Below are 17,551 nucleotides of genomic sequence, written 5' to 3' on the forward strand. Positions count from 1 at the left end.
TATGTTAGCATTCAGCTCAAAGCGCTGCTGTGCCAAAGTAGCCAGGTTGTTAACTAGTCTTATTTTCACTTTCTGCTGGTGATATTTATCTATGCAGAGAGTTGATAGAAAGCACGTTAGCATGACAACCAATACCATACCAACCAGTGCCAGTTCAACAGTTACTTCACCAGGACTTCAACTTTTATCCGTTCTAGTTTGGGTTTCTTTACAGTTAGCATTACAGTCTCACAGAGTTGCTAGCGTTGCTGTAGACTTTATCTTGCTGTGGTGTAGCCACCAGGGCTAGCATTCCTAGAAATGCCCTAACATTTCCATAAATTCATAACCCGAACGGTTAAAGCGATTGAGATGTAATTTTAAAGAAACATCCCTAAAAATAATGGTTTGTTTTATTGTGTTAAAAGCAAAAAAAAATACTGCGGTCTTTCCTCTCATACACAACGAAATGGATAAAAACAATAATGTCTCAGTGGTGTAAACATCCTTATGGTGTCCATATGGCTAAATGGGGTGTTGTGTTTTCCAAGATCTAAGCCTGAGGACTCTTTGAAGTGTTTTGGATGCAGATTCCTCTCCTCTTTTGTGTTTATTGAGCTGTAGCTGTGGGAAACTGGCGGAGGTATCATTGGTTACGCTACGTGACCCTGGCCGTGCATTATTTGAACCTGTCTGACAGGTTTGCAGGGGTTCATGTTATCATTCCACTCCTGTGGGGAGGGCATCATAATAGAGTTTCTTTGCCCTCCTCCAGTGTCATTTGCTGCCTTTTGTTGCAGATTGAAGCAGTGTCTGTGTTCACATGGGAAACAGAGTGAAGCTCTGTTGTCTGAGGTTCATGTCCTGCTCTCAGCACTTTGTTGTTGACAGGAGAGGATGCGGTGGCAGGCTGACCTCCCCCCATCACCACGTCCAGACCTGCACTCCCCACTTTTCATCTTTTTTTCTGCTGATCTCTCTCATCTCTCTTGTGCTTCTCAATGCACCTCTCTCCCTCTCTTCCCTGATGTTTTCCACTGGTTCTATCTATCTGTCTTTGTCTCTGTCTGCTGCTTCTCTTGTCCGTCGATTGTCCTGTTTCTCTGCAGTGAGAGCTGCTGATCAAGGAGTTTCAGGCCTCTCGGGTGTCATTCCTGACATCTGAGCTGGGAGAAAGAGCTTTTTTACTCTCTTTACTCTCTCTCTCTCTCTCACATACACACACACACATACACTCACACAGGCCCACCAACCTGGCTGCGAAACAATAATACATCACCAAGTTATGACTGTGGAACACATGGAGTAACACATTTGATTTAATGAGTGGAAGATTGAAAACAGACTGACTTAATTTTATTACTGCCACTAAGTTCATAGGTTGACTGTTAGTGGTTTTCTTCAGCTGAGTTGATGATTCAACATCAGTTCAGCTTGCTCCACATATAAATACCAGTTAAAACCCTGTACACCAACCAGTTTCAACTTAGTGACTAGTGATCACCAGTGACTGTTGAAATGGATCACAGTGGTGCAATAGAATCAATTTAGAAATACCTACATTTGACAAAATATACTGCTTGTCATAAAGCAAGACATATATATATGTACTTTACACATAATTACTTCAGTCTTTTTCTGATTCTGAAATTTTTTTATTTTATTGAAGTTATCAGTGACTAGTTTTATCATTCCATGTACTGCATATCACTACTTTTTATGTATTCATATGTATATTAATGTGTTTCATTTACTTTACTCTGCTAATGTATACAACATGTTGGCTGGTTTAAGTAAAATGTGTCATAGCTTGATTGGCTGTGTGTCCCCTCTCGTCTCTTCAGATGACACTGATGGGCCTCCTCTTCCACCTGCTCCAGAGTGTCAGGTGAGGACTTTGATGTAATCTTATATATTATGAATTTCAACTAACTTGTACTTTTTAAATATGGAACAGTGTTTCAGACTTTTCTAAAGACCTTTCAGTCATCATCCTCCTCCTGTTGTCATAGTGAAATGTCAAATGAACGCTCATCTGACAGCATTTCTTTATTGTTCTCTCATTTTATGCTGTCTGTTGACATCAAAAGTGACTGGTTAAAGAGCAAATCCTAAAAACAGATCATCTAACATTTTAAAGCCTAGCAGATAGTACCAGTCAAAATGGGAATGAATGGGAAGGTGAAATTCTCCTGTTTGAAACCAAACTCCTGTTTAGTTTTGTTTGTTCTCCTCCTCATCCAGCTGGTCCAGTCGCTGGGCGTGGCCATCTACCGAGCGCTGGACTGGGGGCTGGACGACAGCGAGGAGCGGGAGCTCAGCCCACAGCTGGAGCGCCTCATTGAACGTATGGCTGGAGAGGACCACGGCGAAGATGGAGACAGGACCGCTGGAAATGGCACAACTGATGAAGGCTACAGTGGACAGGAAGAGGAGGAGGAGGAGGAAGACCAGGAGAACGAGGGAGCGATAAGGCCGGTGTGTACGTTCCGCCAGGTGATGGCGCTGTGTGCGTCTCGGCTGGCCAACCCAAGCTTGGCTCCAGAACACTACCAAGCTGTGTGCAGGGCTCTGTTTGTAGAGACCATGGAGCTGCAGACCTTCCTCATCAAGATCAGAGATGCTAAGGAGGTACGTTGGGTTGTCATGTTAGTGTCAAGGTAACAGCGGCTCACTTTTATAGTTATGTAGCTGGAAATGTTTGTGTCATTAATAAGAGAAGGTGTGGCCTGCTTTTTATTTACTTCAGTGGAGTCATTGCTTATGCCTCCAGCTGCTTGCACCTTGCTGTGAGTGCAGTCTGAATTTGAAATGCTTATAAACACACTCCATTAATATTCCTGTTGCTACAGAGCCGAGACTGATAAATGACTGAAGATGCCGCCTCCAGTTTCCCTCCAGTACTCAACCTCAAATCCTCACTTCTGTCGTGTTGCTACAGTGGTTCACCCTTGTAGCCTTGTACATTATGCAGAATCAATGCGATGTGTTCTTGCAGATGGAGGACAGTCGTCAAACAACTGATGCGACTAAAATTGGAGTGCTCCATGTTAATTCACCTTACTATGAGTATGAGCTTTGATGGCATCATCAGGGTTATTGTCTCTAGACTGGAGCGCTTCCTTCAAAACTATACAAGACATTATGCAGCTGTTTTCACAGGCTGAGTAGGACTCTGTGACAAGTAAACTGATCTTTATGTGTGGAATTGATTGAATGCCCCTTAGGTTAAGTTTAAAGGGTAATTCAGGTTGTGTTTGGTTGTGTGTGTCTTTATGTCCATGTGTCTGTGTGTGTGTGTGTGTGCATGTATTTGTCGGCTAATACTACTGAACCCATCAGCGTAATATTTTTTGTGCACATTTATGACTTTGTGCTCAAGGACCTCTCATGGTTGCAGTGATTCACAATTGTTGAAAAACCTATTTTATAACACGTTTTATACCACCATTACCTGCTGACTCCTCACTCTTAACAAGCAGGTAGGGGCCGCAAGTGATCAACAATTGCAGCAAAAGGCATTTCTGGCAATTGGCTAAGCTAAAAACAAGTCTGCTGCAGGCCGCATTTTGGTCTTTGTTGTGGCTCAAAAACTGACATCCATAGAAAGGTTTGGTCTCATCTTGAACCGGAGCATCTGCAGATTAATTCCATACCTGATATGTTATGATCCACTAAAGTTAGGCATGATGTGAGATGAATAATTCCCCATTTTTGTTAGCTTCATCACCATCTTGACTGTAAGGGAGCCAAGAGGGACAACTGAATGAGATTCAACTTTTCTTTGTTAGAGAGGAGAGAGGGAGGTAGGGAGGTTTTATTTTGTATGGTGTGTTACAACAAAATGTTCTAAATAAATAATGAAATGTTCTAAATAAACAACAATGTTTAAATTGAGAAGTTTGGGCTTACCGTCCCATTTATTGTTTCCTTATTAAGTTTATACAGTTAGGTGAACCCAAGAGGACGCTCTGCTACAGTACCATTACACTATTCTATGCATCTTAAAGAGAACTGAGACTATACATGGCCCCTAGACACACCTGGCAGAGATCTGCACTCAACTGAATGCACTCTTCTAGTTACAACTGAGATCTGGGAACACAACATAAAACACAAGCACTCAGATAGTTTTAATCAAACCCCCAGTTTAGTCAAATGTATTTGGAAGAGAAAATCAAGGTAAACTTGTTGTAAACATCAGTCACAGTACAGACCCGATCCCTGGTTCAACCCCTTGACCTTCTGTACTTGCTGTACTGGTGCCTGCACAAGGTTTTCCTAAGGAGCGAGGGATTATTATTATTATTGACAGCTGGTGTTTCTTGCCCTGACTTCAATGTCACATAAACAAAAACTTCTTCCATCAAAACAATTTGAAAGATGCTCTAATCACATAAAATTTCCACACACAGTATTGTCAGTGTTGAAAACTGTAATCATTAAAAAAAAAAAGGTAAAATGTTTTATCTTGTTTTTATTACACAGTTGTTGAAGAAGATCACAACAGAGGAAGCTGTTGAAGACAAGTCTACAGCTGAGCTGGACGCCCTGAAACACAGAGACTGGGTGAGACGAGACGAGCGAGGGCACGGTGTGACGGGGAGGACAATACAACAGTGTGTCTGACTGAAGTGTTGTTGTGTTGATGCATACAGATGTGTGTGTTGTTGAGGTTGTTGTTTTCATTCCAGGCACGTCTGTGGGTGCAGCTGATGAAGGAGCTCAGGCAGGGAGTGAAGCTGAAGAAGGTGCAGGAGCAGCCGTTCAACCCGCTGCCCACCGAGTACAGCCTCACACCGTTCGAGATGCTGATGCAGGACATACGAGCACGCAAGTTCCAGCTACGCAAAGTCATGGTGAGACATACGACTTAGTTTGATGACATATGAAAATTTCGAGATATGTGGTGATGAAAATATCAGGTGTTAACTGGTTAAAATGTCTTAATGTTAATTCTTCACATGTGAAATATTGAATGGCAGTGACAGCTTACATGGAAGCACTCAAGAATCATGAAAGTGATAGGGAAGTGGCACTCAAAGAATAAGAGATGAAAGCAATTAAAATGAGATGGAACAAAGCAGATGAAATGTCAGCAGAGGTTTAAATTGCTGAAAGCAATTGAATCAAAACATCCCAGATCTTAAGGATGCAAATCATGAAATCTTTCCTTCTTTTCTGAAATCTTAATCCTGCCAAAAATGCTGTGATCATTACTTGACTTGGCAGGAGTCACACTGTGACTCATGTCTTCTAAAGACCTTGAATCTCATATTCTCTTTTACTGACAATGCACTACACCATATATAGGATCTATGTAGGATCCAGGAGAAAATATTATGTAGCAGGCATACGTGTAGCAGAGTGTCACCTTGAGGCTTTTTCCACAGGCAGATACATAATTCAGCCTCAGAGCACAAATATTAATGAAGGCTTCTCTATCCGTCTGTTGTTCTGGCAGCAGTTCATTGCCAGAAACCACTAATTGGATTATAGAGACTGTGTATTCACTATAATTGGGTTTTTTACTATTGTGATGTATAGTGTTTGCGCATTATAATTATTTTATACAATTAGATATAATATATCTAGTGGTGTATGGCAATCATATCATATTAGGAGTCTTGTATGAGTATTGTGTAGATTTTTGTGTGTGGTATTATTGCATATTTTATTTTACAGTCTATATTCTGTGGACTAATGATGGACTTAATTTGCTCTAAAATATTTCAAGAGCCAAGAGTTACTGTGTACTGCACTACCCAGAGTGAATGCTTTACAGACACGGTGCTACAGATAGTATTGTTCTTCTTGTCTTTCTCAGGTGGATGGTGACATTCCTACCAGAGTGAAGAGAAACGCCCACGAACTGATACTGGATTTCATCAGGTCAAGACCTCCACTCAAACCAGTGAGTGTGCTTATTCTTGTAATACAAGTTCACAGCAGTCATGTGGAGGAGGGTATCTACAGGAGTGTCTTTTTTTTTTACTGGTTATCCACATGATGTCCTGAAAAATTAGGCTGTATCATACCTGAGCAATACAGAATGATGTATGTAATAACCACTGTAGAAAGAAAGATACGTGTATAATTTAAAGTGAATAGTCGAATAGATTGGTCTGCAAACAAAGGTTTATTAGGTTAAACTCTTGAGGTTAAGTATAATATATTAGTATAATATATGCATAGACTGACACATTACTAACACTAGCTACCATTTATACATAATGTAACTAGCTTTTACTAGTAACTCGTTTTTTTCTACTGTCTATCTACTTTTTCAGAAGTATTAATGAGTTCTGATGATTTCTCATCAGGTTGGGGAGCGCAGCCTCCCTCCTCCTCCCCCGCAGGAGCAGTCCCTCCATGACCGGGTCCTGGCTGAGATCAAGCAGGAGAGAAAGCTCAGGCCTGTGGTCCTGCCCAACTCCAGACGTAAGGGGACAATCACTCACCGCAGGTTGATACATACCTAAATTAAAGCCACACACCACAGGTCAAGCTCACAACGGTGACTCTATCTGTCAGTGCTGAAAAATCGTAATTTAGTTCTTTGAATACTGAATGTAAAATACGGTCATGAAAACAGAAACAACAACCCTTTTCATTTACTGCTGAAATACAATTATCAAGTTTTGTATTGGCAAAATGCATCTGTCTTCATAGGAACAGTTTGATGATGTCTGGAATTATGGTGATATTAAGAGAAGTAAAAGATGAGGTCTACTGGCTGCTTTGGACTTTATTCTTAACGTGCCTGTGTGTTTGTGTTTGTCTCTAAACCACCTATTTTAAATCAATGCATGACTTTCATAGTGACCCATGTTACACTCTTGCTGTGCTATCCAGAAAGTAAATGTTATACTGAAGGTGAATGGACAACCCACTCTGCTAAATAATGATTTCAGGGCTGAAGCTGTAGTTAGTACACTCTGTACTGTAGCCTGTGATGGTCACACTTGAGTTAAGTACTGTGTACAAGTTTGTAAGCTGTAGTGTGTAACGAGTATTTTTTCCATTTTGAGCTACAGTATATGTGGAGGTGGTATTGTATTTCATAAATATTGACCAGCTATTTACAGATCAAGGTCAATTCAGTGTGTAGGCTGTTGATAAAGGAGCCTCATTTTGCAAACATGCTGGACAAAAAACACACTGATTGCTTTGTTTTAAGCAGCTGTTGCTAAGTTGTGAAGACAAGAGGTTAGGTCTCTGGAAATGATTAATAACATTATTATTGCAACAGTACAGTACAGTGGTCAGAGAGACTGGAACTAGGCAACCCTTCATTTTAGTCAGCCTTGGACCTGCTGATATGTCCATGAACAAGGCACTGAATCCCCACTAGTCTTTTTTCAGTTCTTGTGAAAAACCGTCAAGAATCACATAGTGAATTAAATTATTTGCACTGTGAAGATACTTCATATTACTGGTGGTACTTTCTGAAGCAGTACTGTTCAGCTTTGGCAGTAGTGACTGGCATTAGCACCAGAGACAAACAGGTTGAACTGATTGTTAGTAGAATCAATGCCTCTCATGTCATAGCAAGTGTTCCCATTAAACCAGTGGCTTCCTGTCTCAACCCCTGGTCCACAGCAACTTCTGGCTGAGTGTGTAGATAAACTTAAGGGAAGTTTTTTTTCTTTTTTTCTTTTTTTTTTTTTTTTTTTTACCTATTTGACTATCAGTCATTTCCAGAAAGGTTAAAGCTGCAATATTTTTTTTTCTTTTGGCCACTTAGGGGCAGATGAACAATCTGAAAACACACTAATGACACATTAGCATGATATATACTGTAGATGTTATGGCTAACATGTTAGCAAACAGCTTCCTATTACACATTCAGCAGCCAGGGAGCAACATTAGCATTTATTTGAAGTCGTGGTCTGGCCACATGGTATATATAGGCCCAATATTCACTCTCCTTTTAGTTCCGTTTTAGTCAGCAGAAAGAGGCAGCAGAAACTAGCTGTAAACACAACAGTGACGAATAAGTTGTCATGGCTAACTGTTAGCACTCAGTTGCTTACTTAACATCCAGCAGACACAAAACAATATTAGCATTTATTTAGAGTCTTTCTGTTGTCCTGTCCAATATTCACTCTCCTTTGAGCGTTGTTTTGGTCTCCATCAACTCCTGAGAAAAATATCTGTCCCTTAAGCTGCTAAATGCTCCATTAAGTTTACCAGCTAGTTTCTAACTTTTTCTGTTTGGTGCTGGACAGATTTTCTTTCTTTTTCGCCAACAATGTTGTTTGCTACTACAAATGACTCCTTTCACACTACATATAGCCATTTGAGCAATTCTTAAAAATATGAATAAGGGCAGCCCTTTTCCCAGTTGGGTGTAGTACAACAATCTGTAAACGTTGACTATCCCCTTATAAAGTTGATATGGCAAATGTGTTAGCTCTGATTTGGATTTCACCAATTCCTCAAGGAAGTATCTGATTCTTAAGCGGCTAACCAGCTATTTGCTAATTTTGTCTGTCTGTTGTTTGGTGCTGGGCAGGTAGTGTACAGTAGGTTTATCAGAGGTTTTTTGTTAAAACAGCTGCCTGCTTTCCCCGGTTCAAGTCTGGCTGGTGACCATTGTTGCGTCTCTCTGCTATTTGCTGTCATCTGTCTACAGTCTGCAATAGAGGAATAAAAAGGCCAAAAATACCTTAATGTATAAACAATTCTGATTAGTGCAGCTTTAAGTGCAGTTAGTACTTGAAGAACAGTGTCCTCTAGTCTCTCTGCTTTGTGCTTTAAAGCAACACAGCAAATGTTGCTCCAAATACAACTAAGTGACACACTATGACATTAACTGCAGTGTAAAAAGTGCTGTAGTTCCTTCCAGTGTTGGTCTTGTTGGTTTATTGTAATTATACTCATGTCTAAAATTGAGTGTGGTAGTGAGTTATTGATGCTAAAAAGCTGCACGCAGCACACAGAATCACTGATCTCAGTGTCTCTGACATCTTTGTTCCCTGACAGTGTTTTTGGTTTCTCTTCCCTCAGCGTTTGGCTCTCTGCCCTGCCTGGCTCAGACTTGTCCTTGTAATGTCAAATCTACTTCATGTATCGACCTGTCCGTATCGGAGCCCGGCCCCCGGCCGCCGTCCCGCCCTCGCGTCCTGCTCAAGGCCCCGACTCTGGCTGAGATGGAGGAGATGAACATATCTGAGGTGAGGCGAGGCATTGAGGTCTTGGAGGGGTGAAAAATACAAATTGTTGGAATCATTGTTGCCATCTGTAAGGGCTGACAGCAGCACATGTTTTGTTTCACAGCCTAAGTGGGTTAAGAGGCCTGTCTGGTGAAAAGTGAATCAGTGATTGGGATGAAACCTCCACTCTTTTGCACAAAGACTCAACAACTTGGAAAATCGACTTTTTTTCCCCCTCTCTTGTTGCTCTGCGTTTCATCAAACATCAAAACTTGACAAAGTGTGTCTCTTTTACATTTCAGAGTTTAAAAAGATACCCTCACTGGCCCAAAGGGGGTGCTAGCTGCAGGTCAAAACTAAATTCTGCTTCATCCAGGGAAATAACATCTTTACTCTTGCCTTCTCAGTGACTTCAGTTTTCTTTTTCACCTCAGTTTTGCAGTCTGTAGTCTTTTCTTAGCTGTAAGTGAAATAAGCCAAATTTAGGTGAGAACGGTACCATGGGTATATGATGCTCTTTCTTTATTCCCTCTCTTCTACTTTGTTTGCAGCAAATATTTTTGTGGAAGTCATACAAAACACAGTCTTTCACAGTAGTTTAAGCTTCCTTTGTGGTCACAGGCAAGCTCTTTGCATCCAGTAGTAATGTCCTGGCCTGTGAAGCAGTATGAACCCTCTGTCCAGTGGCACAGACAGTTAATACATACTGCAATATCCCATCTGCCACTCCAATATCAACACATTTAAAGCCGATTAAATTTTTCTGCAAACATTTCTTGGAGGCACAGCTGCCAAATAAGGGATTCTAGATGTTGTCCTTTTTTAGTTCAACAATCAAGATGTAAAATTGTCATCTTATTTTTCAACTACAGTACAAGTCAAAAGTTTGGACACACTTTCTCTTTAAAGTGAGTGGGAAAGTGTGTCCAAACTTTTGACTTGTACTGTATGTACAGTAATACAACTATTTTCCTTTGAATTCTTGTATTTTCGAGGCTACAGAGGCAAAAAGCTAGTCATTCTTTGTTTAGCAATCCAAGCATTACTTGGGTTTATGAATTTCAATATTTATGTGCCCCCAGTCTTAGGTTTCAAGATTTGCATAATGTACTCTCTGTTTGATTATGCATTCTGTTGTAGACCTGGAACAATTTGTCAAGTATTAAAAGGCTGATCAATAGAAAAATAAGCGGCAAGTATGTTGTCAATTAAAGGTAAAGTCAGCAATTCTGATCCAATACACTCTTTGTTAAATTCAGTGAATATCGCCTCACGGTCCACTAGCTGTCCGTTCTGTGTTTGCACTGAAAAAAAATCCAGTGTCCATACACTGCCGTGAGTCTGTAAATGGGCATGTAAACACAGTAGCTTGGAGCGAATCACACAACACTACTCCAGTCAATCAGCAGCAGGGGGCGTTGGTGCTCGTTCACAGGACAGGGGGACATCATCAGAGCAGCTGATGACAAATATCCCGCTGTAGATGTGTTTTCAACTTATCAACTGTATCAATGAATCAATACATACAAACACTGTCGATTTCTTCCCGTGCAGCCGACATGCAAACTATTTTAGTTCAGTAAATTTCTTCTGTCAGTCAGCCTAGTGAAGCTAGATGACAGTCAAATATTTTACTCTTATGTACTTTTTTATCCTGTGTCTGCTTTGTTTTCACTTCACCATGACTTAATTGTCTTCCTTCACCTCCGTTTCCGCCTAATGCTGCCATCTTCCTTATCTCTCCTGTCCCTGCCTCATGATCCTCACTCTCCTTTTCCATTTCCTCCTCCACCCTGCCCTCCTCTTCACCTTGTCCTCCTGCAGGAGGAGGAGTCTCCAGACAATGCGGAGCTGAGGAGGGCAGATAGCTCCCCCACGCCTCTGAAAAGAGATCGCTCCTTTTCAGAGCACGACCTGGCCTTGCTCCGGGGGGAGATGCTTCCTTCACTCTCTGAGTCTACCCAGCTGGGTGGGGTGGTCAAGCTGAGGGGCGAGAGGCCGCGGTCCAGGACGCTGACAGGCGCCGGGCCACCTCCTTATCACAGAGGTCAGTACATAAATGTAAAGTGAATCCTTGGGAATGATTCTTCAGTTTATTAATGGGTCCTTTGTTCTGTATATGGAGTTATACAAAAGTAGAAGATCCTCTGGTCTGCTCTTTTCTAACTTTTAGATAAAGGCTGGAATTTGTTGACATAGAATTTATAGAAATTTAGTCCAAACTGGGTCTAATTGTTTCACACATTCATTAGATTTGGGTCCATCATCTATAGTGGAAAACACTCCACAAGGACTACAGAACTTGCCATTATCAAGGCTGAACATTCCTCTAAATTATTAATAAAAAACAAAAAACATAGAGAACATAGAAGTTTTTTATCTGCATATAGATTTTAGCACCTGTAGACAAATTGCAATACATTTTTTGGAGGAGAATATCTTTGTCCAGATCATCTAAATTTTGTTGCAATTGCACAGTTATTCACATTGAAATATGTTAGTTTTGTCATATAGGCCATGATAACAAGAATATGTTAAACAATAACTCTTTTTCAGGGTCAGATATATCATGCACCAAATTTGGTCACCTTTATGTTGAAGCATTGAAAAAAAGTTTAGCAAAAAAAATCTAAATGGTCGAAAATGTGTTCAGGTGGGAGTGGGTGTGGCCCACATAGATAGACACATCAACAAAGAGTCAAGAAAAAAATCTTTTTTGGTTTATGAGCTAATTACATTCATTTGCCAGACGATTTTGTCCAAAGCAAGTTACAGCAAGTGCATTCAACCTCAGGGGGAACACCAGGTAGATGTTATTAAAGATTATGCATCCCTTTCAAAATAACACCCAACCATTTCAAAATAAAACACCATGCCCGGCACCAAAATTAAATCACTTGTTACTTGACCCCTGGCCCAACTTCCCACCAAATTTTTATTAAACTGTTTATTAGGGGTTTTTTTTAGACAATGCTGCTAATAAAAACATGGGGGCCAAACAATAGCTTCTTTGTGGAGGCAATAAACTGAGTCAGCTGTTTTCGAGGCCTGGGTTGCAGCATGTTTTGTTTTATTTTCATTTAACCCATACCCCATTCATCCTACAAGAGCGTTTCTTTCACAGTGTTTCTCTACCAGGCTTCATTAACATTCAGGAGTCTGTGGATTATTAATCCTAAACAACCACTACTGCAGCTCATTTCTCTGGTTAGATCCTCTCTGATTGAAAGGAAGATGGTTAATGAGATCAGCTGCTGTAGCATTTGTTTGTAATGAAAACCTGCAGACTGTTGGCCCACGGCGGTGGACAATTCACACCTGCTGCAGTTGTAGCTCTTATCCCACAGAGGGAGACACAGTGTCAGTCATGTATATTTAGTCTGTATATTTATCATCATTTATGGATCAGTGGACTGGAGATTTGTATAAATTACATACAATCTGGCTGACGTCAAAACCCGAGCTCCTGAAAATGGTTAAACTGAGAGCATTCAGATCATTGATACAACGGCTACTAAAAGTCTCATTTCAAAGTTTCAAGCTCTTCTGCCTTGAGGCCTGGAAGGAAAGCAGTAATTCAGTAACCAGGAAGTCAAAAAGAAACCCAACAACTACTTACCTCTATTGCTAAATATGGAAAATAAGCACTTTCCATTTCCTTTGTAATTACAGAAAGTTGATTCAGTTGAAAGTAAAATGTTTTTGATGGATTTGGTTCAACCGTCAAGGCAATAAAATGATTAACTTGGTGTAGAAACTTTATATCCCCGCTGCTTCCAATCTATCCTCACATATACCTCAAAAATTTCATCTCATTAAATTACCATTACCTCACTGAAATAAGAGCTGAATAACATGTCAGCCCCTCGTGGTTAAGTCCTTACAGTCCTTGCTGACAAAGGGTTGACAGGGATTACATCTGCTATGAAACTGCTCAGTGTTGTGATGGATCCTAATCAAATCTGAAGATGTGTTGATAAAGTCTAACTCACCGAAGGAGGGTGGAGGCTAATAGCTTTGAATAGTGTGCTGCATGTAAGCCACGGGGAGGATGTTATCTGTTTGATGGCCATGATTCATGCATTAGCAGCCTCGCCGTCCATATCCAGGGGTAATTGTTTGAAAAACGATCCCGACTTCTATTCACTCTCGGTCTCTCGCTGGCTGCAAGCTGATCCGCGCCACCGCATGCCACAAGCCTTAGACAAGGCCAAGCAATAGCTGGATGGAGATTTATTATGTAGTACATGACGCTGCCAACAGGGGACTCTCCAGCCTCAACTGCGTGAATGTGAGGATGTAAGCACGTAAGCCCCCGGCTGTCATCAGCAGCTGATCCAAATTATATGTACTGATGATGTTTACCGGCCTTCCTCCCAGCCTGTTTACTGTCCATTAGAGCCAATTTGACACCTTCCATTTGCAGGATCGAAGAGGCACCCGCTGTCAGCTGTGTGGGGTGTGTTTTTAACCCCCTCCCTGAGCCTCTTCCGAGCTCCTTTTCTAAACCAGACCTCTCACTGTGATCTAAGTTACAGATGTAGCAGCAAGGATCCAATCACTCCACTGAAATCAGATTAATAATACATGACAGTGTTAGCGTCAATCAACAAATACTCTGAAGGGCTGAGATCTGAGACACAGCTGAATGAAAGAGGCTGATGTGTAATTTATGGACTTGTTAGACCAGGATTTGTGGCTGTCTTTCATTCACTCTCCGCTGTCCTCACTCGGTTCAGTCGTATCTAGTTTCCCCCGAGAAACTCTTGTTCTTTTCTCTCTGTCTCTTTTCACTTTTCATCCACCCCACCACCCCAGCCTCCTTCCCAGTTCATGGCTGGGTGCCGCCCTCTCCGGCCCGCCTGTCTCTGAGTTCAGTCGACGAGACCACGGAGGGATCAGAAACGATATCCGGCTCCAGAGTTGGAGACGAGCACCAGTGGATGGTGAGTTGGAATCACAGCTGGCAGCACAGATGGCGCTTCACTAAAAGACTTCATGTGAAGTCTCAGTGGTCCCTCTGGTAATGGAAATGCACTGCAAAAACCTCCATCTTATCAGGTCATTTATGTCTATTATAGAGTCCAGAATCCAGAAAAATGACACTTCATTCTTTAAAATTATTGAGAGAAGTTCAGTGTTGAAATACAATAAACATAAAATTTAATAAAAGCAATATATAAAAAAATAAAAAAGCAGGGCTGAAAACATGTTTTTAACAGTTGCATAAAGGCCTCAACTGATTCACCGTCCTCAGATTCAGAGAAAGCAGCTTAACTGACTTATTTGTCTTAGGTATTGTTACAGTGAGCAACAGAGAGATATCTTTGCATCATATCAACTTAGAAATCACTGGGAAGTCCATAAACACATTTATACATGACAACAAAAGTCTTAACATATATCCTAAAGCTAACTGGAAGTCAGAGCAGAGACTTCAGAACAGGAGTGATGTGGACTCTTTTCTTTGTTCTAGTTTAAACTCTGGCAGCAGCTTTCTGTGTGAGCAGTAATTGGCTGATAGACTTTTTGGGCAGACCTTGCAGTAGTTGAGTCTACTTTAAATAAAAGCATGCACCAGCTTTTCTGCATCTATGGAAGAAAGAAAAGGTTTGACCTTGGCAATATTCTTAAAATAATAGAAGGCTGTTTAGTACCTAATAATAAATTTGAATACACACAAAATATATTCACAGCTTTCAGAATTCAAATCTTCCCTCGTGTACAATGATTATTACGTTGCAAGTCAGCTGTATTCACAAGATCACAACATCATGAGATCATGCAAGAATCCATCTTATCAGGCTTCAAGTTATGCGATTGAAGCCACCAGTGGTTCAGACCAATCAGCATCCTAAGAAGATGCTTGTGTGATCTCATGAATCCCGCTGCCTCACAAGGTAAGATGGTGATAGACGGTGATAGACAGATAGTTCATCTAATTTGATATTGAAGTGCAATCAAGCAGCGAATCAGGAGCTGTGTTTAAAGCCACTCCCTGCTAGTTCACTTTATTTATGTTTCATCATTTTGTTGTCTGAATTTCCAGTGTGAAAACCATGAGTCATGCCATCAAAACTTCCCACAACACAATCTAAAAAGTACTTTAAAAAAGTGTTAATAAAAATCTCACAATGTAATGTTTCACCTGTAATACATGGGAAAAATACAGTGAAGCAGTCCTGCGGCAACTGTCAGTGAAAGCACAAAATGACGATTCATAAGTGTCCAAAATGTCACAAGATTGTTTAGTATTTAGTAACAGTTGTAACTAGTTGTATGTTCTGCTGTCGGCTGTGTCCAGGAGGAGTTCAGCCACCCTGTGGAGAGTCTTGCCTTAACGGTGGATGAGGTCATCAACGTGCGCCGAGTGTTGGTCAAAGCTGAGATGGAGAAATTTCTTCAGAGCAAAGAACTCTACAATAACCTGAAGCGAGGCAAGGTAATAGAGAGGAACCTCTCATGGCTGTTTCTCATCATGACATGTTTAACAGTAGATGGACTCAGAAACTGTGTGTGTGTGTGTGTGTGTGTGTGTGTGTGTGTGTGTGTGTGTGTGTGTGTGTGTACCTCAGGTTTGCTGCTGCTGCAGAGTGAAATTTCCTCTCTTCTCTTGGCCGTCTACCTGCTTACTGTGTAAAAGGTATCAAAGAAAACTTTCCTCTCACTTGTTAGGAATTTCTGACATGTTTACTCCGCATGCCACATTATCTTTCAGTTCTACTTGATGTTCGTTGCAGGTGGCCAGAATTTTAGGTCATGAGTTCACTCTCCTCAAATAATACTTTGTTAATTCAGCTGTTTATTTATATATTTTCTATATATCTTATTTCACAACATGAAGGTCCGCATGCTGTTATATTGCTGTTAATTATGTATTTGTTGGCCCTAAAGTAGTCAAATTTAAATGTATTGAAATTAAATATTGCTGGAATCAGTCTACATAAGGTTGAGATGTTACTGCCACCAAGTTGCTAAAACAGGGCAACATGTCCTCAGTGGCCTTGGTTTGTTGTTCAAACACAAAAATCTTTTTGCCCTTTATTTGTTATTGAATATCCTTTAAACAGTCATTATACATATTTACTAAAGGAGCATTAAGGGAACATTGCAATTTATTACAATTTGGAACTCATTTTTGTAGTTTTGTCCAGTAGTAGTCCCAGCAGTTATGAAAACATTGTACAAAGTAATGCTGAGATCTGGGAACATGGCAGCTTCACTACAACAAAGTCCAAAAGGGCACAAAACACGAGCAGGTAGTAAACAAACCAAATATTTATCCAGATTATCTAAACCACTTTATTTGGTGGTAAAAGTGAAAGTGAGTGTGTGAAATGTCAGTAATAATCCTTCATTGTACAGGAAAACTCTGAGCAGTACTACAGCAAGTACAGTGTTATTATTACCAATATTAATTATGGTTGAAAAAACAAAAATAAGTTGTAATAAACTGGACTTATCTGACACAAGATATACTGTATTTAACGATGGAGATGAGTAACCAAGCTAATTATAGTCATTGATATTGATCAACGGCCCAATCAGCCACCACAGATTTTATTTTATTACACAGGCCAGTTAAGATTTTCACTTTTTTCCCTTTAACATTCAGGCATTTCTTTCACTTCCAGGTCTGTCTGTGGCTCCTGCAGTGCAAAGGTAACTTATGTAGTTGTGCTTATATTTTAGAACGCTGTCTGGTTTATTTTTTATGAACTATTGTTCTGTGCTTATTTGGCTCACTCTTTAATTTATAAGGAATTACCAATAACTAATACATTAAAAAGAAATAGTTTAACGCACATTATGTTAACAGTTAATTCAAGTGGCTGGTGTTTCTGTTGACGTTATTTCTTTTGTTGCTTTTGGTTTTTGTTGCCTCAGTCCCAGGCCGTGTTGGATGTGTGGTTCTGTGCTCTATAGGTTTGAGATTCGGGCTGTTTGGACAATGTTGTGTATTTTTGTGGTTTTCTATCATGTGTTTTGTGCTGTTGTCTGTTTATTGGGTAGTGTGACTCCTTCTGTGTTGTGCAACATTGTTGTAGTTTGTCTTAATTAAAGTGTGTGCATTTGTTACAGTTATATGTTGATTTGTAATAGTGTGATGAGTCTTGGTTATTTGGTGTCTCTAGTGTTTGTGTGTTTGAATCTATTGGCTGTACTTGTACACTTCTATAACCCTTATAGTAAAGCTTGCCATCAAATTCTGTAACAATGCAGTTTTTTTTTCTCATCATGTGTCTGGTCTCCAGATGAAGATTCCCTCAAAGAAGATGGCCCATATTCCTGTGTACACTGTGGGCTTTCACAGCACTCCAAAGAGTCACGGACATAAAAGCCAAGTCTATAAGTAAGTCTGTGTTTGTCTGTTTGACTGTAGAGACACCAGAGACACTGTCAGAGCCAGTTTG

At 40.4% G+C, this 17,551-nt stretch overlaps 1 protein-coding gene across 1 annotated transcript in view; it reads left to right on the plus strand.

Moving 5' to 3' along the window:
* spire2 (spire-type actin nucleation factor 2) overlaps window positions 1-17,551 on the plus strand; it is a 31,202-nt gene that overhangs the window by 8,744 nt on the left and 4,907 nt on the right. Inside the window, exons 2-14 of the mRNA XM_067588998.1 lie at window positions 1,824-1,867; window positions 2,224-2,610; window positions 4,468-4,548; window positions 4,674-4,838; window positions 5,807-5,893; window positions 6,303-6,420; window positions 8,992-9,158; window positions 10,962-11,184; window positions 13,956-14,083; window positions 15,442-15,579; window positions 15,713-15,780; window positions 16,772-16,799; window positions 17,393-17,490. Of these exons, the coding sequence (XP_067445099.1) occupies window positions 1,824-1,867; window positions 2,224-2,610; window positions 4,468-4,548; window positions 4,674-4,838; window positions 5,807-5,893; window positions 6,303-6,420; window positions 8,992-9,158; window positions 10,962-11,184; window positions 13,956-14,083; window positions 15,442-15,579; window positions 15,713-15,780; window positions 16,772-16,799; window positions 17,393-17,490 (1,732 nt within the window). The remainder of the gene's footprint in view (window positions 1-1,823; window positions 1,868-2,223; window positions 2,611-4,467; window positions 4,549-4,673; window positions 4,839-5,806; window positions 5,894-6,302; window positions 6,421-8,991; window positions 9,159-10,961; window positions 11,185-13,955; window positions 14,084-15,441; window positions 15,580-15,712; window positions 15,781-16,771; window positions 16,800-17,392; window positions 17,491-17,551) is intronic.

The sequence above is a fragment of the Thunnus thynnus genome, chromosome 5 (assembly GCF_963924715.1).
Source record: "Thunnus thynnus chromosome 5, fThuThy2.1, whole genome shotgun sequence".
Taxonomy (NCBI): Eukaryota; Metazoa; Chordata; class Actinopteri; order Scombriformes; family Scombridae; genus Thunnus; species Thunnus thynnus.